General features: G+C 40.0%; 1 protein-coding gene across 2 annotated transcripts; it reads right to left on the bottom strand.

The window, feature by feature from the left end:
- Positions 1–26,489, bottom strand: WDHD1 (WD repeat and HMG-box DNA binding protein 1). 2 transcript variants are annotated; one of them, XM_041413329.1, is made up of 25 exons: positions 26,407–26,489; positions 25,265–25,376; positions 23,147–23,298; positions 21,078–21,189; positions 20,502–20,552; positions 19,306–19,401; positions 17,817–17,909; positions 16,799–16,905; positions 15,711–15,846; positions 15,330–15,522; positions 14,955–15,145; positions 14,169–14,353; positions 12,081–12,322; positions 11,448–11,585; positions 10,367–10,523; positions 8,611–8,725; positions 7,187–7,318; positions 6,502–6,719; positions 4,847–4,977; positions 4,158–4,217; positions 3,317–3,360; positions 3,023–3,181; positions 2,498–2,637; positions 1,450–1,585; positions 1–873 (listed from the first exon to the last, which is right to left on the bottom strand). In XM_041413329.1, exons 1-25 carry the CDS (start codon positions 26,481–26,483, stop codon positions 673–675), a joined length of 3,378 nt encoding a protein of 1,125 aa, XP_041269263.1. In that variant the 5' UTR covers positions 26,484–26,489; the 3' UTR covers positions 1–672. The 2 variants fall into 2 exon arrangements, with proteins under 2 accessions (XP_041269263.1, XP_041269271.1); XM_041413337.1 differs by having other exon boundaries at positions 4,158–4,214.
- Between the last annotated feature and the right edge of the window lie 473 nt (positions 26,490–26,962).

The following is a 26,962-nucleotide window of genomic DNA, read 5'->3' as shown; positions in this document are numbered from 1 at the left end:
TTGAAAGAAACAAACATTACAGACATAAATGTTAGAAATATTAAAAGTTCCGAGCAGTTTCTGGATCCTGCTGAGGCAGGGATTGGGAAAGCACCTTTGCACAGTCTGGAATGGTTTGGCTTTGCACACCTGACCTTCCTAACTCAGTTTCTGCTCTGGTTTTCTATCCCTGCCCATATCAGGCTCTGCCAATGCCACAGGTGTTGAAAATGCAGCTGAACATGTTGCTGGTGTCCAGCTTTCTCCTCCTCACACCCATTTCCTGGAGTGTCTTTACTCTCAAGGCAGTAGGGATGGTAGGGAAGCCATTATTTTGCCTCTCTAAAACCACAGGGCAGATTTTGTAGTAGTTTACCCTCCCCAGAAGGATTAATCTGCATTTAGCACCCAATATCACTGCTATCAGGGCACACAGGGTGTACCACAGTACACAGCTCTGCTCAGGGTGTGCTGCCAGGGAACAGGCCCATGAGCAGGAACTGGTCAAAGACTGTGGGAGGGGATTCAACATTCCTCTCAAAAATTGATAATAAACCACTTTCTAACAGACTATTTGGAGCCAGGCACTCTTTTTGCCAGTGCTCTTCAAGCATGGCAGCCAACTCCTCAACACAGAGGAATTTCTTCCATGAATTCTTTCAGAACACAGACACTGAGAAGGCACCACTTCATCTAGCTCTGCTTGAAGGCAAAAGATGACAATCTGTTGTTTGTGGATGGATCTAAAGGCTTGGATTTTTTGGATACATTTGTGTCCTCTGATTTCTGCTCCTGGCTCTTTTTCACTTCATCTTCCTCAGCTGTGGGGCGCTTCCTCTTTTTGTCTTCTGCTGAGTCACCAACTCTTCCTCCTCTTGCTTTCTCAGTCCACACCTTTGAAGGAGACCAGAAAACTACAAATTAGGTCACAAAACTCACCACTTTGTTTAATACACATTATCACTCTGATCTTAAGGTACTGAAATAATTCCTGTGATGAACTAATAGGGATTAAGTAAGGAACTATTTCCTCACTTTCCTTTTTTGTAACAACATTCTCCTTCAAAACTGGATTTCTTTTGAAACTGTATATGAAATTGAAGCTCTTAATTGTCTTTCTGAAGAAATGAGAAACCCAAAAGATTTAACAAGTTAAATGAGAACAAATTTAATCCCCTGTGAATTAAGCCTCGCTATGTGACTTTGAACTCATTCCTTTTGTTATTTGTTCATTGATTACATTCCTCTCACAAGCCTCACTTTGGAAAAGCTGCTTTCTGATATTGCTTATAATTCAGTTTATATTTTCATAAATTGTATGCCATAGATCATGGCACAATTCAAAATTAAAATCCATAAAGATGGATAGGAGTGGAATTTCCAGAAAAAATTCCTAACTGAAAATAACCCAGGGATTCACTGGAGAGAAAAAAATTATCAAACCCACAGAATTAGAGAATGTTTTCTTACCATCCTTTCCTCTGATGTCAGCATTCTAAATCGACTCATTCCTTCTTTTATTACTTCTGCTTCATTCAGATCAGGATTATCTGTCAAAATGTTTGCTCTGTTCTCTTCTAGCCACATCTGGAAACCTGTCTTTGGTCTAAAACAAACACAGAAAACTTGTCTGGTTAAGAAGATTATAGGAAAACCACATCCTCCCAAAACAGCATTTCTGAGCAGCACCTAAGTGGGTATTTTTGCTCTCAGAAAACCTCTCAGGGCAGCAGGCTCCTCTCTCCCACTGCAGGATGCTCTGAGAACATGCTGACAAGGCAAGACTAAGTCAAGCATTTTTATTAAAACTGTGATATATATATATATATATATATATGGAGATTAACATTCCAGTTTTAGAATGACAAAGCATAATGGTTCTCTTCCTTTCTGACAGGGTCCCATCAAGCTAAAAACAGAGCACATTCATTAGCTCAGCTCATCCTTCTCACAGCTCTGCTTGCCACTTGTTGCAGAACATCATCTGTAAAGGTTAACTGAAAGAATGCCAGTCCAAAGGAGTAATAATTACCTTCATCTTCCTCAGCTAAATGAAGCCTAAATGAAACACGATTGTAATAAAGCAGGTTTCATGAGGATTGGGATTGTTAGGAAATACATCTGCTTCCCAGGAACAAAATACATTAGAGCCTCAGCTAGGAAGAGATGAGCTCCTCAGGTGATTCAAGGCTTTGAGACTCTGAGATTTTCTAGAGCTGTTGGAACTTTCAGTATTTCCTATGGAACTGTCACAGCAGCATGGTTTCATTTGTCATTGCAAGTAGTATCAAGGCAAAAATTGTTGCTTAGAGCCCCAAAATTATATTTTGAACTGCTCATTTATTATTCCCGCCCACATTTTTCAGGTGGGTTCACAAATGTGACAATTTGTGAGCTAAACTTTAATCTTCATGTTATATTTCTCTGGCCAGCTCAATATCTTCAGAAATACAACAGATTTTGGACTTGTATTTCTATCAAAATTGGAATATGGCACTGAGACACAAGTGTCTCTCACCTTCTGTTTTCAGTGTTTTCCTGTGCAGTGACTTTGGCTTCTTGGGACTCATTTCCTGCTTTTTCTTCTCTTTCTTCCACTGTTTTTTCACCAGGATCAGCTGCAGGTGTGCGAGGCTGGAAGAAGGAGGCTGCTGAAGCCTACAGAAATGGAAAATAAGAAAGAAAAAAGTAAAATCACCTCTCTCTCAGACAACATGCAGCATGTAGCCTAACAAACCCCAAGTCTTTCCTAAAGACGTAATAATCACTTGCATTAATAGAGTATCTAGTCCATCCAATTTCAGCACAGCAGATGTTTATATTATTTAAAATAAAAGCACAAGGATCAGTACAGAAAGTAATTTCTACAACTGATTTTTTTCCTGCTGTTTTATGTGCTGTCACAGTCTTTGCACTATGCTTAAATGAATTCTGCCATCTAAGCTGCTTTACTCACAGGGTTTCATACTTGATAAAAGCTGGTAAAATTCAATTTTTTGTTCTTTCCTCACTGAAGTGATGCAAGAAAGACTACAAACATTACCTGCTTGGTCTTGGGTTTGGGAGTCAGAGGCTTTATAACTGGAGGGTTCTGCTTGTCTGCAGCTCGACTGCCAGATGAAGATGTTTTCTTTGAGTATTTGGTCATATTGTCTAAAACTTTTCCTGAGGGGACCACTGGGTCCTTTTTGCTGGATGACACCTAGCAAAACAAAGAAATAGGTGTTTTATTTATTTTCTGTCATGTTCCCCTCCAAGGTATCAGTTATATTGCAAACTCCAGAGAGAATCTGTTGTGATTTTCAGAGCATCACAATCGAAGCTGCAAAATTCTTACCTTAAATGGATTCACTCGTCCTCTGCTGCTGGATGCAACCAGAGCTGTGTCAGAGGAGAGAAAAAAGAATGTAAAAGTGTGTGCACTCACACATATATCCAAATCTTTGAGGCAATGTGCACATTTCAAATGAGTAGAAAGACACTTTAATAACCCTGTGAAGGTTATGCTGTGAGTGCTCAGCTATTCTTAGTTATCAGAAGTGCCACACAGGACCAACAGCTTAAAATACAAACCCAGAGGAAGACCCAGTACTTCCTCCACTCCCAAATCCGTTTCCACTCCTATTATTCTTGCTCAAGGGCTGGCAGGTTGCTGGAGGTCACAGTCTGCCCCTGACTGCCCACGCTCACAGCTCTACCTCAGGATTTCTCACTCTGCCTTGCAAGTAATAAATGTGCCTGTGGGTAGTGAAACAAATCCATTGATCACTGTTCTCATTTCTCCCTTGTGCCAAAGGATGCCTTCATGGCACAGCCAGGCAGGCACTGATTCAGCACTTGGCACAGCTGAGGCATTCAGAACAGTGTTATGGACACCATTAGGTACTGAAGTCAGGAATAGGGAACTTCTTAAAAATAATCTGTGTGACCAGGCCAGGTTGGACAGGGCCTGGGATAGTGGAAGGTGTCCGTGCCATGGCAGGGGAGTGGAATGAGGTGAGTTTTAAGGTCCCTTCTAATCTAAGGCATCCCACAATTCTGTGAATTTACCATCTGACAGCACTGTTACGCACTAAATTTAAGTAGTAATAAGAGAACAAGGGATAAAAAACAGGAGCAGATTTGTGAAGAATGACAAAGGTGTCATCCTTTTATCCTGGAATAAATTATTTACTCACCAGGCTTTGGAGTAGTGACTTCTGCTGAAGTGACACCTTTGGAGAAACAATTTGGCTCTTCTGAAAAAGGAAAGGAAAATATATTTAAATGCAATAAAATATTGTAGCATAAATTCTTTTAAAAAATCAAACCCAAACAGACAAGTAAGGAAGGATGAGGCTTGAGCAACCTGGTCTAGAGGAAGGTGTCCCTGCCCTTGGCACCAGGGCTGCAACTGGATAATCTTTAAGGCCCCTTCCAACCCAAACCACTCTGTGATTCCATGATTACAGTAAAATTATCAGAGAGTACAAACACCTTTACAAAACCATCTGTCACCTCTACCTAGATTTAGAGTTGCAAATTTATTTCTTAAACCTTAAGCTTATTCCTTAAAATGTGCCCAAACTACTCATCTATCAATCTACCTCCTGCAAGACTGGAGCTGAAATCAAAGTAACTGATTAGAAGGTGAGCCAGTCCTTTAGGAATAAAATCAGGCAACAGGAAAAAGTCCCCCAGGGCCCCTCTAATGGATACTGAGCACAAAGCACACACAGCTGTGACACAGCAGATGACACACAGTGAACTTGTTTCTCTGCAGTGACTGCAGGCACAGGCTGGAATATGGAGCCACTTAATTCCTTATTAAGTCTGCAAAAGCTGTCTGGATAACTCCCAGACTATTCAGAGAATATATTTTTCTTACTCTCTTTATGCACTTCTGGGGTTTCTTCTGCTTCCTCACAGGCATCAGTTTCTTCATCATCTTCCACTTCTTGGTCCTGCTGAACATTCCTGCCTGGCAGCTGACCCCACTTGGTGGCAGAGCTGCTGGAACTAAAGGAAGGAATGCAGCAGAAAGGAAGTGGTCACCAAGTCAGCAGGAAAACTGAAACAGGCAGCAAGCTCACTTACCTAATTTAGGCAATAAGAACAACAACATTTGGCATTTATGTGCATTATACCTTGATTAAACTGTGATTATTAAAGATTCATTAACCACTCCATAATTTTATTGCCAAAACAGTTTGCAACAAATATAAATGCAAATATTAAAGATCTTCTCTAATCTTCATGTAAACACATATACCTCCAGTATCATCAGATTAGTTTTCTGTAAACATGAATGCACACAGTATATTCATATATACTGCTTAAATGTATTTTATATATATACAGATATATAATAGGTGTTTATATATATAAAACATGAATATATAATTTCATACTGGATGCATCAAGTTTGAACATTTAATCTGTTTATTCTCTAAATTCCCAGTATAGTATGATGTACAATTCTTGCATTTTCCTCCTAAAATTTGCCAATTACCAAAATCTGTATAATATACATAAACAAAAGGCCCATTTCTTTCAACCAAAACAATCAGTATTAGATTACTCTGGCACTAAGAACAACATAGTGATTGTGATGGAGTTTAACCCTTAGAGTGTTTGAAGTTGCAGACATGGGATTACAGCTTCCACACAGGATCCAGAAGAACAAGCCAGAATATTTAGAAATTAGTTTTGACTGTGCAGTTTAACACAGAAGAATAAGGGAAAGACTACAGATAAGTTCAGGGACTTATCACTTCCTTTTGCTTAAATAAGTCCCAAACTTCATACATAAAATTGCTATAGGGAGATACTGCTTTCAACAATATGACATAAATGAATATAAATATATATTATTACTATTATAAATTTAAATACGTTAAAAAGTAACCCCATGACAGTTTAAAAAAACCTACCAAAACAGAATCACACACCTTTTGCCTCATCATGTTACACAAAGCAGATGCAGGTAGGAGAGGAAAGATTGATAGCACAAAGAGAAAAAGAATGCAAAGCCAACCTGTAATATGTTCCATAGCTTTGAAGAGCTGGGATTAGTTAGGAGGGAATAAGACTAAATAAAATAAACTGAGATGGGATATTGAAAGAAAGGGATGGGTGGAGAAGGATAGGATTTTAAGACAGGTGTGGAATGAATCGAGATTGAGAGTCTGAGATGAAGAAGGAAAAAAAATAGGTGGGAGTCAACCAAAGGTAGGGAAATGTGGGAAGAGAAAATTCCAGTTAGAGCAACTTAGCATTGAGCCTGCTTTGGCTCTGAGGCTGCTGGACACACAGGAAATGAGCAGAGGAGATATTTCCCTCTGAGCTGGTATCCTGGGACTAATGAGTCCTCACGAGACACCACCAAGGGTGTGTCATTTCACAAGTACCATTTCCAAGCAGAGCAACTCGAGCTGTCACTTCACCCACAAACACCCTGCAAAACTGTGGGCCACAGTGCACCAAAACCTTACCAGAGCAGCAAAAACCATCCCAGTTTTCAGCCACAGCAATTCGCCTTACCCAGCGCTCGAGTGCTTTGGGAAATCCTCTTCCTCCTCCTCATCTTCCTGTGCTGCTGCCAGCTCTGAGGCTTTTTCCACGGCCACCTCACTGAGGAGCTGGGCCAGGTTGAGCCTGCGGGAGCGGGAGGCGTATTTGATGGCCAGATTCAGCACGCTGTGGGTCATGAGCTCAGCGAGCTCCACGCAGCGCGACTCGCGCTCCAGCTTACAGGAAAGCTGCAAGAGAAGGAGCCTGGGGAGTCACACACCTCAATTCCACAGCTCCCTCAAGACTCCAGGAGCAGGATATCATGGTCTTGGTGGAGTGAATGAATAATGATAAGACACCAATCATGAGCTACAGATCAAAGAAAAGCTTTGTTATTTTCTTCTTCCCCCACACTCCACACTGGAGCCCACCTCTTACCTGAGTCTGAACTAGCTGGATTGCCAATCACTAGCCAGACTCCTAACAAGAGGAATCACATCAGCATTTACATCAGATGCCATCTACAAATTATAGAATCATAAAATGGTTTGGGATGGAAGGGACCTTAAAGCTCATCTCATTCCACTCCCCTGCCATGAGTAGGGACATCTTCCACTATCCCAGGTTACTCCAAGCCCTGTCCAACCTGGCCCTAAGCACCTGCAGTTCCAGGGATGAATCTTAGGGATTCTTTCTATTATGTATTTGTACTTACAGCAAACAGCTTCATTAGAAGTTCCTGCTGTTCTTTCACTGCCTGATTTTTAGCATTTTCATCAAATTCGTATCCATTTTTTGACAAGTAATCCATGTGGCTGTGAAATAAAACAGAACGCCAGTACTGCTCCTGAAAAAAAGGGAGAAGGATGAGTGTTGGAATTCAGAGGGGAAAAACAGTCCACAACATAATGCCTAATAATTTACAGTGTATTTTATCCACTTAATCATTCCTTTCCTCTGATAATGAGGGTGAGGGGCAGACAATTCTCCTTCAAGTCAATGCCTACCAAGGAAAACATGGATAACAACCACACTTACACAAACTGATCCAAACAGTTGCCATGTATTTTGAATTCCATTTATATGATAGGCTTGCAGCAGTGTGAAACCTACATGTTCACCAATATACTATCAGGACAGACAATTCTAGAACAAGTTATTTTATCTGCTGTCCCACAGAGTAACTCAGCAAACTTAGGGGTTAACCTGAGAGACAAAAACAGAAGCTATAATGCAAGTATGGCTGTTAGACCAGGCTAGCCTTGTTCAAAATTATTATAAACTTATTCAAAACCAGTATGTTTTCATCAGATGTTCTAAAATAACTTTTCTTTACCTACACATATTCCCTCAAGCCAAATCAACAGTTCCTGGCATTCTCATCCCATTATTTTGGGTAGAAAGAGGAATGGCAAACTATCAGATAATGAACAAAACACTTAACCAAATGAAGAATTCATTAAAAATGTCAGGGTGTTTACTATTGAAACTTTTTAACTACACTTCTGTCAAAGAGAGTAAATTTGAAATAGCACTAAACTGTTCAAAGGCTGAGGTTAGAATTGTATGTTCATTTCTCTTTTGTGCATTACAGCTGAGCATTACAAGTTTGAAATACTTAAACCAATAGAAATTGAAGAATAAAGACAGTTCTTTTTCTAAAAGTTGTCCACAGGCACATCTTGCTTCAACCAGACTCTAAATAAGCCAAGCCAGAAGACCTGTGTTTTCAGTGATTATGAATTTGGATACTTAGTACATCTTTCAGAAATTTTGTTATGCCTAAAATAGTAAAACCCAGACATATTCAAGGGCATCTTGACTGGGATCCCCAAATCTGCTATCACAACCCACTAAAAAAACAAGAGAAAGACTTCAGCGGTCAGAAACAGATCATGTGTAAATACAACTTTGCATCAGCTCTGCCAGTTTTATTTTGTGCTCTTCCAGGAACAGTTGTGAACCAAACCAGAGAAGCTCCACAAAACACTGAACCCAAATAACCCCTTTGGCCACGTGTTTTCCTCAGGGTTTGCACTGTTCCTCTTTCACAGCAGAGGGGATTCATAGGGGTCTGGTATCATCCCCACTCCAGGGACACCTGAGCCTCCCAGCTGTGGACTCCACACCATTCCATACCTCCATCTGTCCCTTCTCTGTTTCACCTTGGCAATAAGGCAGTTTAAAAGGCAGGATTGCTACAGCAGGTCGTGGCAGGGTGGGAGGGAAGCGGGCTCCTTTACAAGGGATACACCTGTGCACAGAAACACAACATCACCAGATGTTCCACACCCAAGCCAGCTCTCCTAAGCAGCAAGATACTTTAAGAGGATTTGTCCTTTGGAAAGTAGCAATTAAATGACTGGCTAAAATACAGCAATGTGTAAGATTGCATGGTAAAAGGTTATCTTTACATGGCAAGCAAGAAAAGAGTTCAAAACCAGCAAGGCACACGCTGCTCTTGTTCACACTAGAAACTCCAAATGTGGCATGTAATACACTCTGATCTTGATGTCACAGAATGTTTGTTTTAACAGCTGTTACAAAGAGTAAATGCAATATATTAAAATCAGAAACCACTGAACAACTGAAGGCACAGACTTATTGCTTCACTATATTTAAAGGAGTAATTTCTGGTAACAATCACTTAAGCAAACCATTGACTGGGGAAGAGCTGCATTTCCTGCAGCACCAATGCAGCACTGACAAAAACATCTGGGTTTCTAAGCAGCTGTTCCAGAGACTTGGAAAAAAAGAACAGGAAGCATCAGTGTTCTGGCTATCTCTTAATTAAGGCATGTGGTGTTCCTACAACAACCCTCCCCCATCCTTATCTTCATTATGCTGCTGCCTTTGAGTAAAATGTGCTTAACAATTCAGAGAGCAGCACTCTCCCTCTTGGAGTACAAGGAAAAACTCAGGATAAGAGCTTCACAGTTGACTGTCTTATCAATGTGATGTGATCTGCACATTTTTGATGAATTTTCTGGATGACAACATAATGATTTGGAGGGAGAAACAGACAGGGAAGTGACATTTTAACAGAGGTATCAAATTATTTCCCTTATTCCAAAAAAGCAGAGTATTATGAAGAATGCCACATAAGTTTAAATAAAATTCAGTCTCCCACAAACTCTACAATTGTCCGTAATTAGTAAAGTACAAGAGTCTAAATTTCAGTAAAATATGTGAGCTGATGGATTCTGCCCTGGTAGGAAGAGGACACAGACCACTGAATAAAAACTGCTACAAATAAAGCTTAGCAACAAAATGTCCAGCATACATGTCATACTAAAGAGAAACAGCTATTTAGACACACCAGCATAACATTTCATAAAGAAATAGTTAGCTTTCAGCTGAATATTTTACATCCAAAATGGTTCTTCAAGGCCACAGTTTAAATATTAATGTAGTAACAGACAGCTCTGATTTATCTGTGTCTGATGATGTAGATGAGTTACAGGATTGGAGTATTTTCTAAGCCAAAAAAAGGGAAAACAAAGGGGGAGAAAAAAGATACCAAGAACCCCAAAAACTTGGGGAAAAAAAGAAAAAACAACCAAAGCCATCAAAAGCAGAAGTAGATTTCTAACAGCCACCCTGACTTCAGAAAGTTTCTCTAGCAAAATGCAGTTTTATGAATGTGTCAATAAAGTGCACACACACCTCTGAGCCAATTAATCAGTCACCAATTAGAAAACTCTAATGAGTAACTCAAAGTCAGTTCAACAAAGAATCCTCCATGCAGAATTCCATTTGGGGAGTTACCATTTGCTGTGCATATTTACCAGGCACCTGTTTCAGCACCAGCTGAAGTTTGCAGTTTTGTAAAAAGGGATTGAAAAGGATTCTCTAGGACTGAAAACCAAGACAAACAAAGCATGAATTATCTGACCTGAGCTGCTGGGGCTTTTCATGGATGCCAACGACCCAGTAATGATCATATTTCCCTTTGCAATGCTCTCTGGTGTTGCACACTGGAATCCAAGTGTTCCCAAGCCCTCGGTTCAGCATCCTCACGGTTCCCTCGGAATCCACGTAACAAGGGGTACCTGTTTGTTACAAATGAGAGCATTTCCTCTGACAGGCAGCAAATTACAGCCCAGCAAGGTGGGAGTGGTGGGTGCAGCTGGGAAATGATGGTTTACATATTTCAGACACACGTCCTCTCTCCCAAACACGGCAGAAATCAGTTTGGAAGAGGCATTTTCCTTGGAGAGATGCGCCACCTTCTGTCAGCCAGCACCACTGCTGGTCAACTGACAAGTTCAAAATTAAAACATTTTATGGACAAATCGAATTTATACTGCTTGGGCAGATTCCCAAAGGAAATCAGCTACTATACAATTACTTTTTATGTCTGTCATAAAAGGTCCTCCCAAGCTACTAACTTTAGGGGGTTGGGGTGCTCTTATGGTGTATTAACAGAGTTTATTTCTTTTGGGGGAAAAGCAATCAGGAGTACAAGTTTTGATAACATTTGAATGGGAAAATATTAAAGATTTCTGACAAATATATTGAAAGCATAGAAAAACAGAATTTTGTTTATTATTGAGGAGGCTGGAAGAAAAAGTTCAAGTCCCAAGATCTACATTATTGAAAGGGCATTAATTAGCCAAGCTTCTCCATAAAATAACAGGATGTTTTGGGTTGGAAGGGATATTAAAAACCATCTTGTTCCACCCCCTGACATGGGCAAGGACACCTTCCACTGTCCCAGGCTGCTCCAAGCCCTGTCCAACCTGGCCTGGAACACTTCCAGGGATCCAGGGGCAGCCACAGCTGCTCTGGGCACCCTGTGCCAGGGCCTGCCCACCCTCACAGGGAAGAATTTCTTCCCAAAATCCATCTAACCCTGTCCTCTGGCAGTTTGGAGCCATTCTTCCTTGTCTTGTCCAAAGTCCCTCTGCAGCTTTCCTGTAATCCCCCCAGCAGTGTCAGTACTTCCCATCACCTCTCATGCAGGTGTTTCATACCTTCTGCAGAGAATCCAACCCACACCAAATAGGATTTCCTTGTCAGAGAAAGAGGGTCTCCATGCAAAATTTGTCTTTTCTTCATTCCTAGCTCCATCAGCTGTACCCCAAGGCACTGGTCCCCATCAAAGCCAGTACCTAGGAACAAGTGGTTCAATGATTGTGTTAGAAAACAGAAGAATTGGCTGAATTAGTTTTGAATCAAAAACTAGTTCTAATGCAGTGTTGCCCATGGATACCACTGTCAGACACACAACTATTTGATATTTTGGACACACAAGATGTGCATAACAACAACTTCCTTAATTTCCTGTGGTAATTCCTTCTGTCACATCTGAAACCCAAACTTAATTTATTAATTTCACTGTTGCAAAATTCTCCCCTTCCCCACAGTTCAATCTCAGCATCCCAATGTCAAACACAGGCTCTGCTGTCAGAAATCACAGGTCTGTGGATTGTGATGGATGTGCTTGTAAAAGCATCACCCAGAAGAGGAAAAGGACAAACACCATGAGGAAAAGAAGAAGAAAACACTCTGGTGATTACAAACAAACTAACCAGTGTGTGAAGCCAACAAGAGGTGAAAATTGAAAACAATCTCAGTTCAAAAAAAACCAAAAGGGAGAAAACTACCTCTGTGATAAACAACCATCAGCTGCTCTCCATGTCCTGCCATGGACACCACTGGGCCTGGGAGACTGAAGATCTCCTTCTGGACTCCTCCAACTGTGAACACACGGACCAGCAGGGCACTGGTGGCACAGGCAGCCCAGCCCTGACCCAGACAGATGGCCTCAATCTCTTCATCCTTTGGCATATCCACAGTCCACTCCTTGTTGGCATCCCAGGAGCCAAAATGGATGCAGTGGAGCTTGCTAAGGCAGAGACAAAGAACCAACAAACATGAAGTAAATACAATATCATTGTATTTACATTTCAATATGAAGTAAATACAATATCTGAAAATACAGCAGTATAATAAATTTTTGTCAGAGATCTCTGATGGAACTACAGGTGGCACTGCAAATTTGAAGTGGTCATTTGCAAAGGTGTTGCTCTTACTATTCAAAAACTGAAGAGCCAGCTTGACCTCCAGCACTGTAGATTTAAAGTCTCTAAAGCCTGAAGCATAGAGAGTCAAAAGGTCTGAGGGGAGATTTTTTAGATGGAAGCAGGTAAATGTCCTCCTTGGCACCCTGAATGTCAGCCCTCTTAGAAGTCAGTCATGTTATGCTATCTTTCAAAGGGAAAAAATATTAGAAACTTCAGTTCTTAATAATTGAAAACTGCCTATGACCAACCACAGACATCATGCCTTTTGAGAGGTTATTACCCATTTCCACTGAGGAAAACACTGACACTTTCAAAATCAGACAACCAATATATAACAAATAATATTTCTACAGGATGCTTTTCAACTTACCACAAGGCTGTATGTGTGAAAATAAGAAGAAAGCTCTTTCTTCAAGATATTTCCACAGAAACCAAAAATAAAATACTGTTGAAATTGCTCTTAAATGCAAAACAGAGTTTAGCTGGCCCAGCTGCTTAAATCTTTCTATGGTTTTCATAAACTTGTGTTCCTCGAACTTGAAATTCTTATGGGTATCTCTAAAGATCTGCTCAACAACAGTGTGAAAAGAAATAGCTGAACCCTTATGACTGATCTTTGATCTGAGCAGACTGAAAAATTGTTTTTCATGATTACAATTTCCTTTGAGTCTGTATTGTGTAAAGTTTCCAGTATACATACACTTGAAAAAGGAATTAAGAAGAAATTCTTAAGACACAAATTATATTTTTCAATACTCTTGAAGTCTTCAAGTAGGTGGAAGCTAAAATCCTCCTCGAGAGTGGTCCCATTGTCTCAGGCTTAGCTGGGTGTGTATTCAGTTACCATCTGTCAGAGGTGGGGCAGTTATCTTCTGTTCATGGGGCAGTTTTCTTTATCTCTCCCACAGCCAATCCTCCCTCCAGGAGATCTCTGCTGTCCATGGCCAGGGAGTGTCCCTGCATGGCTGACCAAATTCCATCATCCCATGGGAGATGCTCCGCCCAGGGCAGCAGCCAAGCATTCCTACCTGGATACAATCTGAGCCTGGAACAGCACAGCAGCCTTTGCCCCCTGCATTCCCAGAGGAGCAGCTTTCTCCTGCCCTGCATTCCCAGAGGAGCAGCTTTCTCCTGCCCTGCATTCCCAGAGGAAGAGCAGGCCCATCTCCAGAAGCCCTGGAGCTCCAGAGGAAAACTCCAGCCTTGTGCAGGATCCCTGCTCCAGCAGAAGCACAGCTGGCACTGCAGGAGGGCTGAGCCCCCATGGGATGGGACTGTGCCACCACCCTGACACACAGGGGGTCAGGGCATGTTCTGACTCAGTGTATTTTTGCTTTGATTTTTTTTTGTTTGTACTATTGTATTTCATTTGTATTTTTAGTTTTTCTATTAAAGAACATTTATTCCTATTTCTGTATCTTCACCTCAAAGCTTTTTGATTTCAAAATTACAGTAATTCAGAGGGAGGGGGTTTGCATTTTCCTTTTCAAGGAAGGCTCCTGCCTTCCTTAGCAGACACCTATCTTTTCAAACCAAGACACCCATAAATAAAAAGCATGATCAAAACCCAAAAAACCTCAGAATCGACAGAAGCCAGTAACAAAAGCCGAAATATTTGAAACAAGTTAAAAGCACCTCCCTATTATGGAGAGCAAAGCCATGACTTACCTTGCAAGCTCCTCTGTGCTCTCACAGGCCAGCAGGATGGCTTCAGTGGAGAGGTCAGCCATGGTGTGGCCCAGGGAGTTGGGGAGGTGAGTGGCGTGGTGCACAGAGGTGTCGTGGAACTCGATGTCTATGGCGTTGTCCTGCTCGTCGTTGTAGCAGCGAATGATTCCGACCGAATTCCACGCCTGGCAGAAGGAACCACACACACCCAAAGAAACCCATCAAGTCAAGTGTCCTAAATCCATCAGATATGCTGAGCTAAACCAGCTTGCTGTAATTATTTTATCTGGAACCAGAGTGGGTGGCAGGCTGGAGAAAGATTGGAGACCTGAGTAATTGGGATTTGTGGTTCCTAAAACAGTTGAATTAGGCAGAAAGTAGTTTCACTCTCACTGCTCAGACATCTTTCTTCCTACCAAATTAAGTGTAAAAGAACTTTATAGTGAATGTTTAACATGCAAGTCTTAACAGCACAAAATTATCCACATAGAGAGGAGTTTTTAAATGCATTGGCTAGAATTGAGTAGCACGGGTACAAACTGCATAGCTTGATTTTGTCTCAAAGCAAAGTATTTATTTCTAAAGCAACTGAAATGTAAACCAAAACATTATGGAGTCCTTGCATGAAAACAAAGCTACCTTCCATTATTTAACTTCACACTGTAAAGTATTAAAAAATATTGGCCTAGATTAAAACATGACATGAAATGGACAATATTAAATACAAAATTAATGTTTTAAATCTAAATAACGAGCATCTAAATCTAAATAACCACACAGATTTACCATGAATCGATGCATCAGATGCACAGGAGTGGAGCCAGACTGGAAGGGCTTTTGCCTGGGGGTTGGCATTGGCCCATCATAGAAAGGCTGTTGTGTAGATGATGGTGGCAAAGCTGAAAAGCCACCAGTCTGATCATCACCATCATCTTCCTTCTCAAGAAGACCAGAACTAGCTTTTATCAACCCAATATCTAGAAGTAAAAAAACCAAAAAAATAAAAAAATCTCACACACAGTATTATGACACAATGTAGGTTAAAAAAAATTTAAAACAGTCAAGATTTCTCTGGAAGAAACAAAGCAGAATATATCTGAGTAGAGGATGCTAAAAGATCATCCCAGTAAAAGAGCTCTGGAAAACCAGTTCATTGTGTACCTAGTGAGTTATCATCATCATCATCAATTACTGCCCGTCTCCCATGGCCTGGGGGTTGCATAAGGTCATCAGCATCATCCTCATTCTCTCCAGTTTTTGGGGAAGAAGCTGGTTCAATCACGTCCCCATTTAAATAATCATCATCATCTCCATCAAACAGATCGTTGTAGTCTTTGGCCACTGCACTGGCAACCTACAACCAGATTAGCCATCAGCACAGAACTTCCTCTGGACATGCAACTCAAGAAAGAAATTAACACACAAGAGGGAACTTGCAAAGCACAAAACAGAGCGTTCCACATAACCTAAATAATGAAATTCATTCAAGAAGTCATTCAAAAAGTCAATTCAATTCATTCAAGAAGTCAAGGTACTGAGCACCTTGTCACTGGGCTTCTCCACATCACCAATATTTTCCAACAGCCCCAGGTTTCCTTCATTGTCTGTGTAAGCAATTTGTTTATGCTTAGGGTGCCATGCCAGTCCACAAATTGAGTATTTTTTCTCATGCTTCATCCTAAAAAGAATATTAAAATAATGGAGTTTAGTAAAGTCCTCAGGGCAGAACCTTCCCCTCAAGAGTTATTGCAAAAAGTGGTAATTTTTATTAGTAGAAGAAAGTCATATTACACATAATAAGATAATTAATAGGCCACCTTCAGAGTAAACAGCTGCTACAAAAATAGAGCAAGTCTTCCTTTTCTATGAGGAAAATAATTTAAGGTTTAAAAATCAATCAGAATCATATTCTTAAAACAACAGCTTCCTGATACACATTTAGAAGACAAAGGAACTCCTCAGCACTCATTTATTCCAGAGCCATCCAGTTATAGAAAGAACATAATTTGTTTCTCTTGAATAAACTGATAACTTAACTCTATCTTTCCCACACTTTATCCTTACAAAAATCATCCCATTAATTATTTACATAACCTGTCAATAATTCTTAACATAGAGATTGCAGTTACAATCATGTTTCTTACACAGAATATTCAGGTAATTTTCTTCTTCTCTACCTCATTTAATAATACCTTTGATTTTAATTGGAGGGATATTTAGGGGTTTTTAAGAGCTTCAATTAACCAAATTGCATTTGCCAGTCTGTCCTTTTTGGTTTGCAGGTGAGGATGGCTGACTGACTGACCTGTGTTTCCCTCTAGAAAAGATGTTACTAGGGTCTGGGATGAGAGGAAAATTTGTTTCCATCAAAGCTATCCTTTAATCAACCATTAGTTTAAAAAATAATAACAGATATACACAAAAAGAAAGATTCTGGGACTTAAACAAAATCCAAGTCCCTTCCCTAAGGTGCCTGACAGGTTAAACCAGAAAACCCTGTAAATCTCAGAGTTTTTCAAGAGGCAGAGTTCTACATTTGCACAAAAAAGTTTTACAGAAAAGACCATCAAATTTTATTTTGAGAAGAAGAGATGAACTTGGGGATTGATTTATGGAACAGCACTGAATACCTCTCTATGCACTGCTGGGTTTCCACATTCCACACCACTAAATTCCCATCCACACTTCCAGCTGCCAGGAACTGCCCACAAGGAGACCAGACCACAACATTCAAGGGCTACGGGGAAAAAATAAAACAAATAATAATGAAATGTGACCAATGTATGCACAGCATTCCTATTCTGGAGTTTAAAACAGACAGATAATCTGGAATACAAAAATGTGAATATAGAATCATCTTAGCAGACCATATCCAGCCTTCTGTATATGGGCTGGGGTTATGTAGCTCTTTTTCTTTAAAGACTATTATAAAAAAGTTGCTTAAAAAAAACCACTCTTTAAGATAGCACACATATTTTTGTTTCAGAATATGCATCTTCTGTCATTAAACAGTGCCATGAGGCCAAACAAAACCCAATTCTAGACATGCAAAAACAAGCAGAGTGTATTTTGCAAATTCAGCACTAAACATTGCTTTATTTATTTTGAACTTCATACAGTCCCATAAATTAAAATCCAAAGCTGTGTGTTCTGCATTTTAATAACACTAGAAGGTAGTTCTCTTCAACCCAAAAATTCCCAAGTACATAGTGAGGCCAAAAGAAAGAAGGTGGCACAGTAAGGTCTACTAAATTTCAGCTCAGTAAAATAGAAAGTGAACAAGTGACATCTCTGCTCCATACAGAAATAATACTCCTGACATTTTCCCTAAAAAGCTCTGTATTTAGAGAAATTTGTGAAAACAGATGTTCTTCAGCTGCAGTGGGTGAGTCACCAGCAGACTTTAGAGCTGGTGGGTTACTATAAATGAAGGAGGGGAATCAGAGCCACATGGAGATGTTTGACACCACTCAGCATCTCTGCCCTGTTTTCCAACAGAAAGCAAAAGGATGGGAAATTAAACAGAAAATGTGATCAATCATTACCAAGAGAAGGGGGCCAGGGAGAGGTACTGAGCAGAAGACAATTTCTAGCAAAATAACATTTAAATTACAGAGTATTTAACAAGCTCCTGGTTTCTGCACCTACCTGTGTGATGGAGGCATCTGACAGATCAAATTGACTATCCCAGCTCTCTCTTCTGAACAGTTCAACAACTTTATCTACAGGAACTGCCAGCAGCTGCTCAAAGGAAAAATATTACACCATTTAGAACAAGTTACCTGTCAAACAGAACACTCAAGCAGCACATTTTCTTCATTCAGAAGCCTCACAGATGTGACTGCCTCGGGATTTAACAGCTCTCTAACATCCCAACCATGCCAACTGAGAGAGCAAGCTGAAGTAATTTAAATTACAAGGTTCTTTAATGCTTTCCACAGGCAACAGAGCAAAACATGCCTGTTTTTACTGTAATCTTCATTTCCTTCTGGCAGAGAACTGCACCATAAGGTTATAAGTTCTAATTTATCAAAACATGACACACACATACACATAGTTTTCAATGCCCTGAGCACAAGGCTTAGGTGATTCTTTACCCTCCCTCCCCAGACTCCTTTTGATCAGGTTACAATTTCTCAATAAATCTGATTTTAATAGCTGATTCCTAAACCAGCTCATTTCATTTTCTATATAAATATTACTGGCTGGTTATTTCTTTAGGATTTGTCTTTGTTAGGATTCTAACAATTTGCTTTGTAAGAGAAGCAGGACAACTTCTTACATTTTGAATACATGTGTGTGTGAAGAATCAGCCTAAAAATGGAAAGTATTTGGTTTTATGCAATATGGGTATTGAAACAATTTGTACTGAGGGTGACATTCACTCTTCCACAGAAAACTGAAACATAACACTGTCATAGCAGCCAGGGATTTTGAAGAATCATGGAATCACTTAGGTTGGAAAAATCCCTCTAAGGTCATCAAGTCCAACCATTAACCTGACAGTGTCATCTTCACCACTAACCCATGTCCCCAGGTGCCACATCCACACAGCTTTTCAACCCCTCCAGGGATGGGGACCCCACCACTGCCCTGGGCAGCTGGGCCAGGTCTGACAACCCTTTTGGTGAGGAAATTTTCCCTAATATCCAACCTAAACTTCCCCCTGATGCAAACTGAGGCCATTTCCTCTTGTCCTGATGTTTGTGACCTGGGAGAAGACATCAACCCCACGTGGCTGCAACTTTGATCTTCAGGTGAAAAGAAAGGGAGCAACTTACTGAGGAAATATTTACTGACTAGAGCAAAATTTACTCAAAGCAGAGAAGGACAGGACTCCTTTGATGCTCTGTTGTGAACAATTTGATTACTTCCCTCGTGTACAATGTTCCTTCCTATTCAAGCACACCAAGACTGTTTAATGCTGGTTCAGCTGACAGCTGGACTCCTGCCAAACTCAGTCTGGAGCTTAAACAAGGAGCCATTTCCAGCTTTTTATATTTCCTAAAAGGGAACTTCACCCCAAATATTTTCCTTAATACCCAGGAGGTGCAATTTAGGCTTGCCCAGATTGAATTCTACCATTGGACTCAGAGGCAAAAGAAGGATTAAGATGTGATGAAAGAATGTCACTTACCTTGCCAGTGCCAGGTTGCCAGGCAAGCCTGCAGATTGATTTAGCATTTATCACATCATTACATTTCTGCAGCAGCAGCCAGCTTTTCGTGCATGTCTGAAAACAAAATTTAAAAAAAATAAGCTTTTTAGCTCAGCAAAAATCTGCTGTTTAGGACAAATTCTTAAAGGAAACGGGTGGGGAAAAAAAGCAAAAGGAAGAAATATATCTGAACTGAAATAATTGCTTTCATGAAAATACAGTAGTACATACTGCCTTAAAAATAATTTGTCAATGTAGCCCTGAAACTATTTTAATGACAATAAAACTACTTGTAACAGAAATAAGATCACAGAACATGTATTTTTAACAAAGTACAGAACAAATGAGCCCATCTATTCTTAGGTTATAGAGAAATGTGGCCAAAAAGCATTTGTCAAACCCAGATCAACTGCAGCAAGGTGACACACCACAGCCTGAATATGGTCCCAGCTGTATAAAGAATGAATGGCTGTAATCTCAAATCACAGCACAGATTCATGCATCAAACTGCCCCAAGCCTGGAACATTCTCAACATAATTTCCCCAGAAGGCAGCCACTGTCAGTCTGGAACATGAGATTTCACACAACTATGCTTGTGTCTTAAAAAAAGTAGCAAGCCACAAGTGTGGGGGGGATATTTTCAACTGCACTTACAGGAATAATTCCACAGGGATTCTTATTCCAGTCAGTGGCATTTAGCAAAACTAATGCCATATCCATATGCAGAACTGCCTTGTTAAAGCCTTCACCTGAAACTCTCAGGTTCCTTAGAGTTCTAAGAGCAGAGGCTAAATGTGTTTACTACAGTTAATAAATTGTTTGTTATAATCAAAATTCCTCAGTCCTGAAATTCTGAAATGAGGAATCTGATGTCAGTTGCTATCCTCATTTTGTCCTTGGCACTCACAGTGTTGGCCAATTAGGAGAGATGAAGGGAAGGAATCAGGATTTCACAGGCAGGAAGAACAAAACACAGCTACCCAGGCAACATTTCATAATCAGGTTTTGGAATTTCTCCCAGAAGCAGACAGAAGTATTCTGTAAAGTATAGCTAGATTTCATCTCCAAAAGGAAAATCCTACTCCAGGAAGGTTATTTCAGTCCAGCTCTTCTTGCTGCCTGTGAAATCCTGGATTGCTTAGGAAAGATTTCAGGTGGAAAGGGCAGCCTTTACCTGATCTGCAATGTTCCAGACTCTGACAGAACCGTCACAGCTCGCCGAGGCCTCGGTGAGAGAATGGAGTAAACAAATTAATAATTAAAGACATGAAGAAATTCATGCTACAAAATTGAAAAATCCCTATAACCAATGCCACACACACAGGATACACAGGCAGTTTTAAGAAGAAAGCCTCCCTGTTTAAACCACTTTAAGATTAAAACTTTCCAATGCTGTCATCTTGATAATTGTACTCAGCTCCAAGCTGCTGTAATTACAAACCCTCATACTTCAAGTGAGCTATTTATTTGCAAAAGAGGCTCAAAATTAATATTACATAGCTTTAGTGAGGCACCTTTTCTCCTCTAAATTAGATTCCAGAAGAACACAGACAGTAACTGATTAGTAAAGCAAAGAGTGAGTTCTCCTGGGATGCAACAAGTTGTGACACACCATCACCAGCAAGGTCAGATGAAATGAAATTGTCTCATCTGCCCAGTCACTGGTTGGTTTTTTTTGGTTAAAAAAAAAAATCCCCAAGGAAAATGAGATTCAAAGCAGAAAGAAAATAAGAAAAGTTGTTTTTTTTACCAGGTAAACATCCTTGGGGTCAAAAGAAAGGCTTAAAACAGGAGCATCATGTCCTCGGAATGTTTTCTGCTTGCTGCTGTCAGTCACCTCCACAACTTTGATCATAAAGTCACTGCAGATGACAATGACATAAAATTGTTAACATTGCTATTAACAATGACAAACTATGTTTTTATGGCAATAGAAATTGGGCATTAAATATCTTTTGGGGAAGTTACAGCTCTCAACACTATATGATGTAATGGAAAATGAGAATCTTCAGGCTTGTTATAATAGAAGTCAGGCCAGACTGGTTTTAGCAGAAAATTATTTTTGTTCATGTCAAAATTTATAAAATATGGTTGTTTTTGAAGAAGATATTATGTACACACAGACCATATATCCCTTCAAAATAATATTCTACATGACCTAATAAAAATCTCTGCTCAGATACCAGAGAGCTGATGACTTAACAAGAACTATCTACAGACTGGGACCAATATTCATTAATATAATTATTTGGCCAAGTGGCTTTTTAAAAAAAGATGGTGCAAGTAGTTTTATTTTGTGTGACTTTTTAACAGAATTTTTAAGACTATTTAGTGCATCAGATACAATGTGAGAATTTTAACAACTTCATTTCTTCTTCCAAAATTGCAGCCAATGCTGCAGTATAACTCAAAATATCAGTCCTAACTCCTAAGACAAAAAACTCCTGTGATAAACTTCCAGTACCACTCCCTTTGAAACCTCATTGCAATACCCTCAGAAATTTCATTTTAGCATCTAATTTTATAGGGTTAACCATTATTTTTAACCTTTTTCATACAGTTCAACCTAACTTTGGCAGCCAGTTAGATGTTAAATTCATATACAACTGAAGTTTGAAGATTTCATATGAAAATGGAAAAATCTGGGACAAATAAAAGCAATTCTTCTCAGCTGCACTCCTTCACTTCATGGCTTTCACCATTCTCCTTTAGTATGACACAAAGACCTCACTGAGGGGTGGCCTGACAGTCTTGTGAGCTATTTTTCCTAAAAATGTGGGAGCCCCAGCCAGGCTGCAGGAGTTCTGGGGGGTTATAAAAGTTTTAGCAACAGCAAAGAGTTTGCTGTCTGCCTAATCTCTCTAATCAAAGCTGGATCCTGGGGCAGAGCTGTTCTCTGAGAAACAAGCACTGGCAGAGAGCCCAAAGCCATGATCCCTGTCAGATTTGGAGATTACAGTGGTTACTGCCCAGCCTCCCAGTTTTGGTGGAGCTGCTGCCAGAGTTCACAGTCCAGCACGTTCATCCAAAATGCTTTTCTAGTTCAATTCACACTTAGAGGAGTCAGGAAGCACATCTCTGCCATCTCCCCTGTGGAGCAAAATTCCAGAAGAGAGGCAGACAACTTGAATTAGCTATGACTGCCCAAAGAGTTCACCAAATCCAATTAAGAATCACCTGAGCCTTAAATACATTAAAAAAAAAAACTCAAAAAACCCATTGTCTGTTGGCTATTTTGCCTTCTCTGTTAAAGGACTAGAGTATATTCTGCAAAAGCACATGTGCTGCCCTAGGAAAAAAAACTAAACTACATATTAAATTCCCCTCAGGCAAGTCTTGAAAGTGTCATCTGTTATCATTTGGCAGATCAGTGATGCTTATGCCAGGGAATGACTCAAAACTCTCACACAAATCAGAACCAATCTAACTTTTAGATGTGCACATTCATCTGCAGCTCCATGATCCTGAGCAGTTGGGACACCATCCTCAGCTCCCAGTGACAAAACCCTTGCTGAGAGGAGGCATCCAGAAGGGTGAACACTTGTGCTTCAACTGAGAGCTGAAAACACTCAAGAGAGTGTTTTCAGAAAGAAATTGTTTCACAATCACCAGACTTCTACATAAAACTACTTGGTGGATCAAGTATCTCCCAGAGCATTGTTTCCTAAACTCCTCTTCATTCCTTTCTTCCCCTCCACCCCCTTGAAGGCATTTTCCAGCCCTCAGAGGTTTGTGGGTTCATGACCTCGTTGGTAACAACCAGCCTGTGAGGAAGTTTCCAGATTCTGAAGGGAAGCAGGGCTTTTCCTCACTCATTACCTGGATCCAGCAGCAACTTTGGTGCCATCAGGACTAAAGGTGACGTGGTTGACAGGCATGGTGAAACGAGTGAGGATCCCATCTGGAGCTCCCTCAGGAAATGTGTGGATCTGGACAGTGTTGTTGGAGACTGCTGCAATCAACCTTCCATTCTGACAACAAAATCAGCCACAAAACTTGTCAGTTAAAACACATTTAAGCCACAGAGACAAAAATCCCGCTCTGATGCCCCAAATATTTTGGCAGATTAACTTTATTCATTTCAAAAAGGTCTGATAGTAAAAGCAGTACAGGAAATACTCTTTAACTTATATTTTTTTCCACCCAAAAATACAGACAAGCAAAGTAACTTTAATAATTTATCACTTTAACCAAAGTAACTTGCATGCTATTTAGATCTGCTGCAGCATCAGGAGAGGGCACCCTTGAACTGGAATTCTCAGTCGAATGCCATCAGGGAAAGATGAGAAGTTCATGAACTATAGCTCAGTTCTTTGCAGAAAACAGAAGGCAGATGTTTACTAAAAATTAACCCAGATTTTAAAAAGTGCAAAATAAAATAAATAATTATCCTATTCTTGGAAAATGACACCTCTTTGAGTGACAATACTATTCCTCAGTTGTACACAGTAGTGAAAATTTAAAATAAATATAAAGAAATGCCTTATTTTCTTTTTTATTGCGTGTATTTTTTTGGGGGGAGGCAGTACTGCAGTTGGGTTTTTTTGTTAAGGTGTATAAAATGACAGTAAAAATCCTGAAGGTAAAGGAAGCAGCAGTCAGTAGTGAATAACCTAAAAAAAAATAAGATACTAGATTTATTAACTAGATTACATCAACATCAGAACAGTCCCTCATGGCATTTCATTAATGAAAGGTAATTTTTGAAAAATGATTTCCTGACATTTCAGTCTCCCACTGCTTAAAAATAAAACATCCCTCAAAACTAGGAGCACCTTTTTCAATTTTCCCAGGATTTTTCCTCATCTCTTCTTTAATAGCTTTAGCAATTTCTGGCTCAGCCACTGATTTGTTAAGAGAATCCATTCAAGAAACGTGGTTGGTTTGTGAAACAATAATTAATGTGAGGGAAATCTACAGCAAAATACCCTAAAAATCAATGATGAAAATATACTTAAATGGTATTGAGGAATAGCTATATGAGGTATGTTAAAAAGGACACAAGAAAGAGGATTCAATTAAGGCACTAATTCTGAATATGATTTCAAATGATAATTCTTACAATGCAATACAAATATGTTAATACTCATTTATTTCCTCTTTCATACTCCTCTACAAAATCACAAGTAGTTGAAAAACAATTTAAAAATTTCTCCTTATCACTGCCAGGCAAAATACACAATATTTGTAGAACTGATGTAGGCTTCTGGAAGTCTTCTCTTCTAAAATTGCCACAAAGACAATATTTTAGACCCAATATGATTAATGTAATATAAAAAAACTAGACATTAAGGAAATAATGTGACAATTCTCAAGCTAAACACATGAACATGCATAGTAAAAATAATTATTTTCTATTACATAAATCCTCTTCTCACTTCAGGGACACTGGGTCAGAGGCATCTTTAGGCCAAACAACAATTCTGAGAGTGAAATGTCAACTAATTATTTAAAAAAAAAAAAAAGTGCTACTAAACCATTACTCATTTTGTGAAAGCAAGTTTTGATTAATACAGATTATAACTCTGTGGACTTTAACACTGGCCCACATAAAACAACCTCCTGGCTTTCTTCCTAATACTTGATCACGTCCTATGCTGGGAAAATTCTTGCAACTCACATGGTGAGAAAACACTGAAACAGCCTAAAAAGTTCACTGCATAATTAGCTTAATTGCTGGGTTTGTTTGTCAGAATGGAGATCAAAGTCTGAAATTAATATAACTGAACGTGAAGGAAGAGGAGGGAAAAAAGCATTACACAAGTTTAGTGTAAGTCATAATTCCTGTACAGCTGTGTATGGGGTAGAATGAATTGTCAGAGGTAATTCCTGTTTATTGTCAGAGGTAATTCCTGTTTATTGTTACCCACAGAGGCAGCAAGATCCACAATCTGCAGGAAGATCCACAACTGTGGGAAGCTGTGTTAACAACCCTACCTTTAGAGCACACGAATAGGCCTTTTCTCCCACATTAATGGACTTTGGATCATCATCATCCAGGTTTTCCCAAATCCTAACATCTCCATCGCTGCCACAAGTCACAATGCAGCTGTGGAAAGAGACAGGATTTGTTAACATCCAGGAATCTGCATCCTTTTTGAAGCATCTGGTTGGAATGCCAAACGAGGCTTTTTGTTGGTTTCAAGGGATTGTTACCAGTCCTGTGAACTGTCTTTGCAATGATAATGAACTTAAGAAAGGAATAAAATAATATGGACTTTAACCATAACCAGTATATAAGGTGGATCCTCTTGAGTTTGTTTTGAGAGGGCTTGGGGATTTTTTAGTTTACTTTTTAGTCTATAAAAAGGTAATACTAAATATATAGTTTGTATTTATACATTCAAGAACTAGCACAAGGAAGAGATGAAAATATAGCAATCCCAATATTGCATTCCTTCAACTATATTTTTAATTTCTTAGTGCATACATAAACGTATTTACTCCCACACTACACTGATCTCTGCTAAAATTTATGAAGTCACTCTCATAAAATGTGCATATAGAGTTTATATTTATACATATATAATACTATATATATATACATGGGGATATATATATGCTTACATTTAAGTTTATACATATATAATACTATATATATATATATATATACACACATGGGGATATATATATATATATATGCTTACATTGAAATTATAAATCAATCACTTCTAAACTCAGAGCACCTAAATATGTCACACAGCCAGTCCTCAGCACAGGCAAAACCCAAAGGATTTCTTGGACCATGCCAGGCCATAAATCCATCCCAGCACCTTACCCAGCAGTGGCTGACAGATAAACTTACAGAATCATTCAGATTGAAAAAGCCCTCCAAGATCATGGAGTCCAACCACTCCCCCAGCACTGCTGAGGCCACCACCAGTCTGTGTCCCCAAGTGCCACATCCACACAGCTTTTAAATCCCCCCAGGGATGGGGACTCCACCACTGCCCCGGGCAGCTGTGCCAGTGCCTGACCACTCTTTTAGAGAGGAGGTTTTCCCTAATACCAAACTGCTGGGAAAGCATCAGACAGGAACAAGCCCACCCCTCTCCTGGCTCTGGGAACGGGGCTGTTACCTGCCAGTGTCATTGAAGCAGACATCGGTGTGTCCCTCGGTGTGGCCGTACCGCATTGGCTTCTGCTTTGATGGCATCTTTGCTCCCACCTGTCTGCTCATGGAGAGGAAAAAAAGAGGAGAAATAACATCAATTAAAAGGAAACACTTCGGGAAGAGCATCAGATGGGGGGACAAGGTGAGAGCTGCTGGGACACCCACCCATTCAATCACTGAGGGGATGGGGACATGGGCTGGGGACACAGGATGGGAGATGAGGACACTGTGAGGATGAGGACATGGGAATGGGGACATTGCTGGGAGAGGAGCAGAGGACACTGCAGGAATGGCGACATCACAGTGATGGGGGCATGGGATGGGAGATGAGGACACACTGATGAGGTCACTGGGACAGCAGATGGGGACACTGTAGGGATGGTGACATCGCGGTGACAGGGACACGGGGTTAGGAGGAGCCAGAGGAATGGGGGCATCGGGAAAAAGACACGGGGATAGGAGATGGGGACATTGGACATTGCGGGGATGAGGGACACGCTGAAGAGGTCACGGGGTAGGAG

Source organism: Onychostruthus taczanowskii, unplaced genomic scaffold, assembly GCF_017590055.1.
Source record: "Onychostruthus taczanowskii isolate IOZ18803 unplaced genomic scaffold, ASM1759005v1 scaffold103, whole genome shotgun sequence".
In the NCBI taxonomy this organism is placed as follows: domain Eukaryota; kingdom Metazoa; phylum Chordata; class Aves; order Passeriformes; family Passeridae; genus Onychostruthus; species Onychostruthus taczanowskii.
Note: the sequence above shows the minus strand (reverse complement) of the source record. Positions and strands in the feature narration are given on the sequence as shown.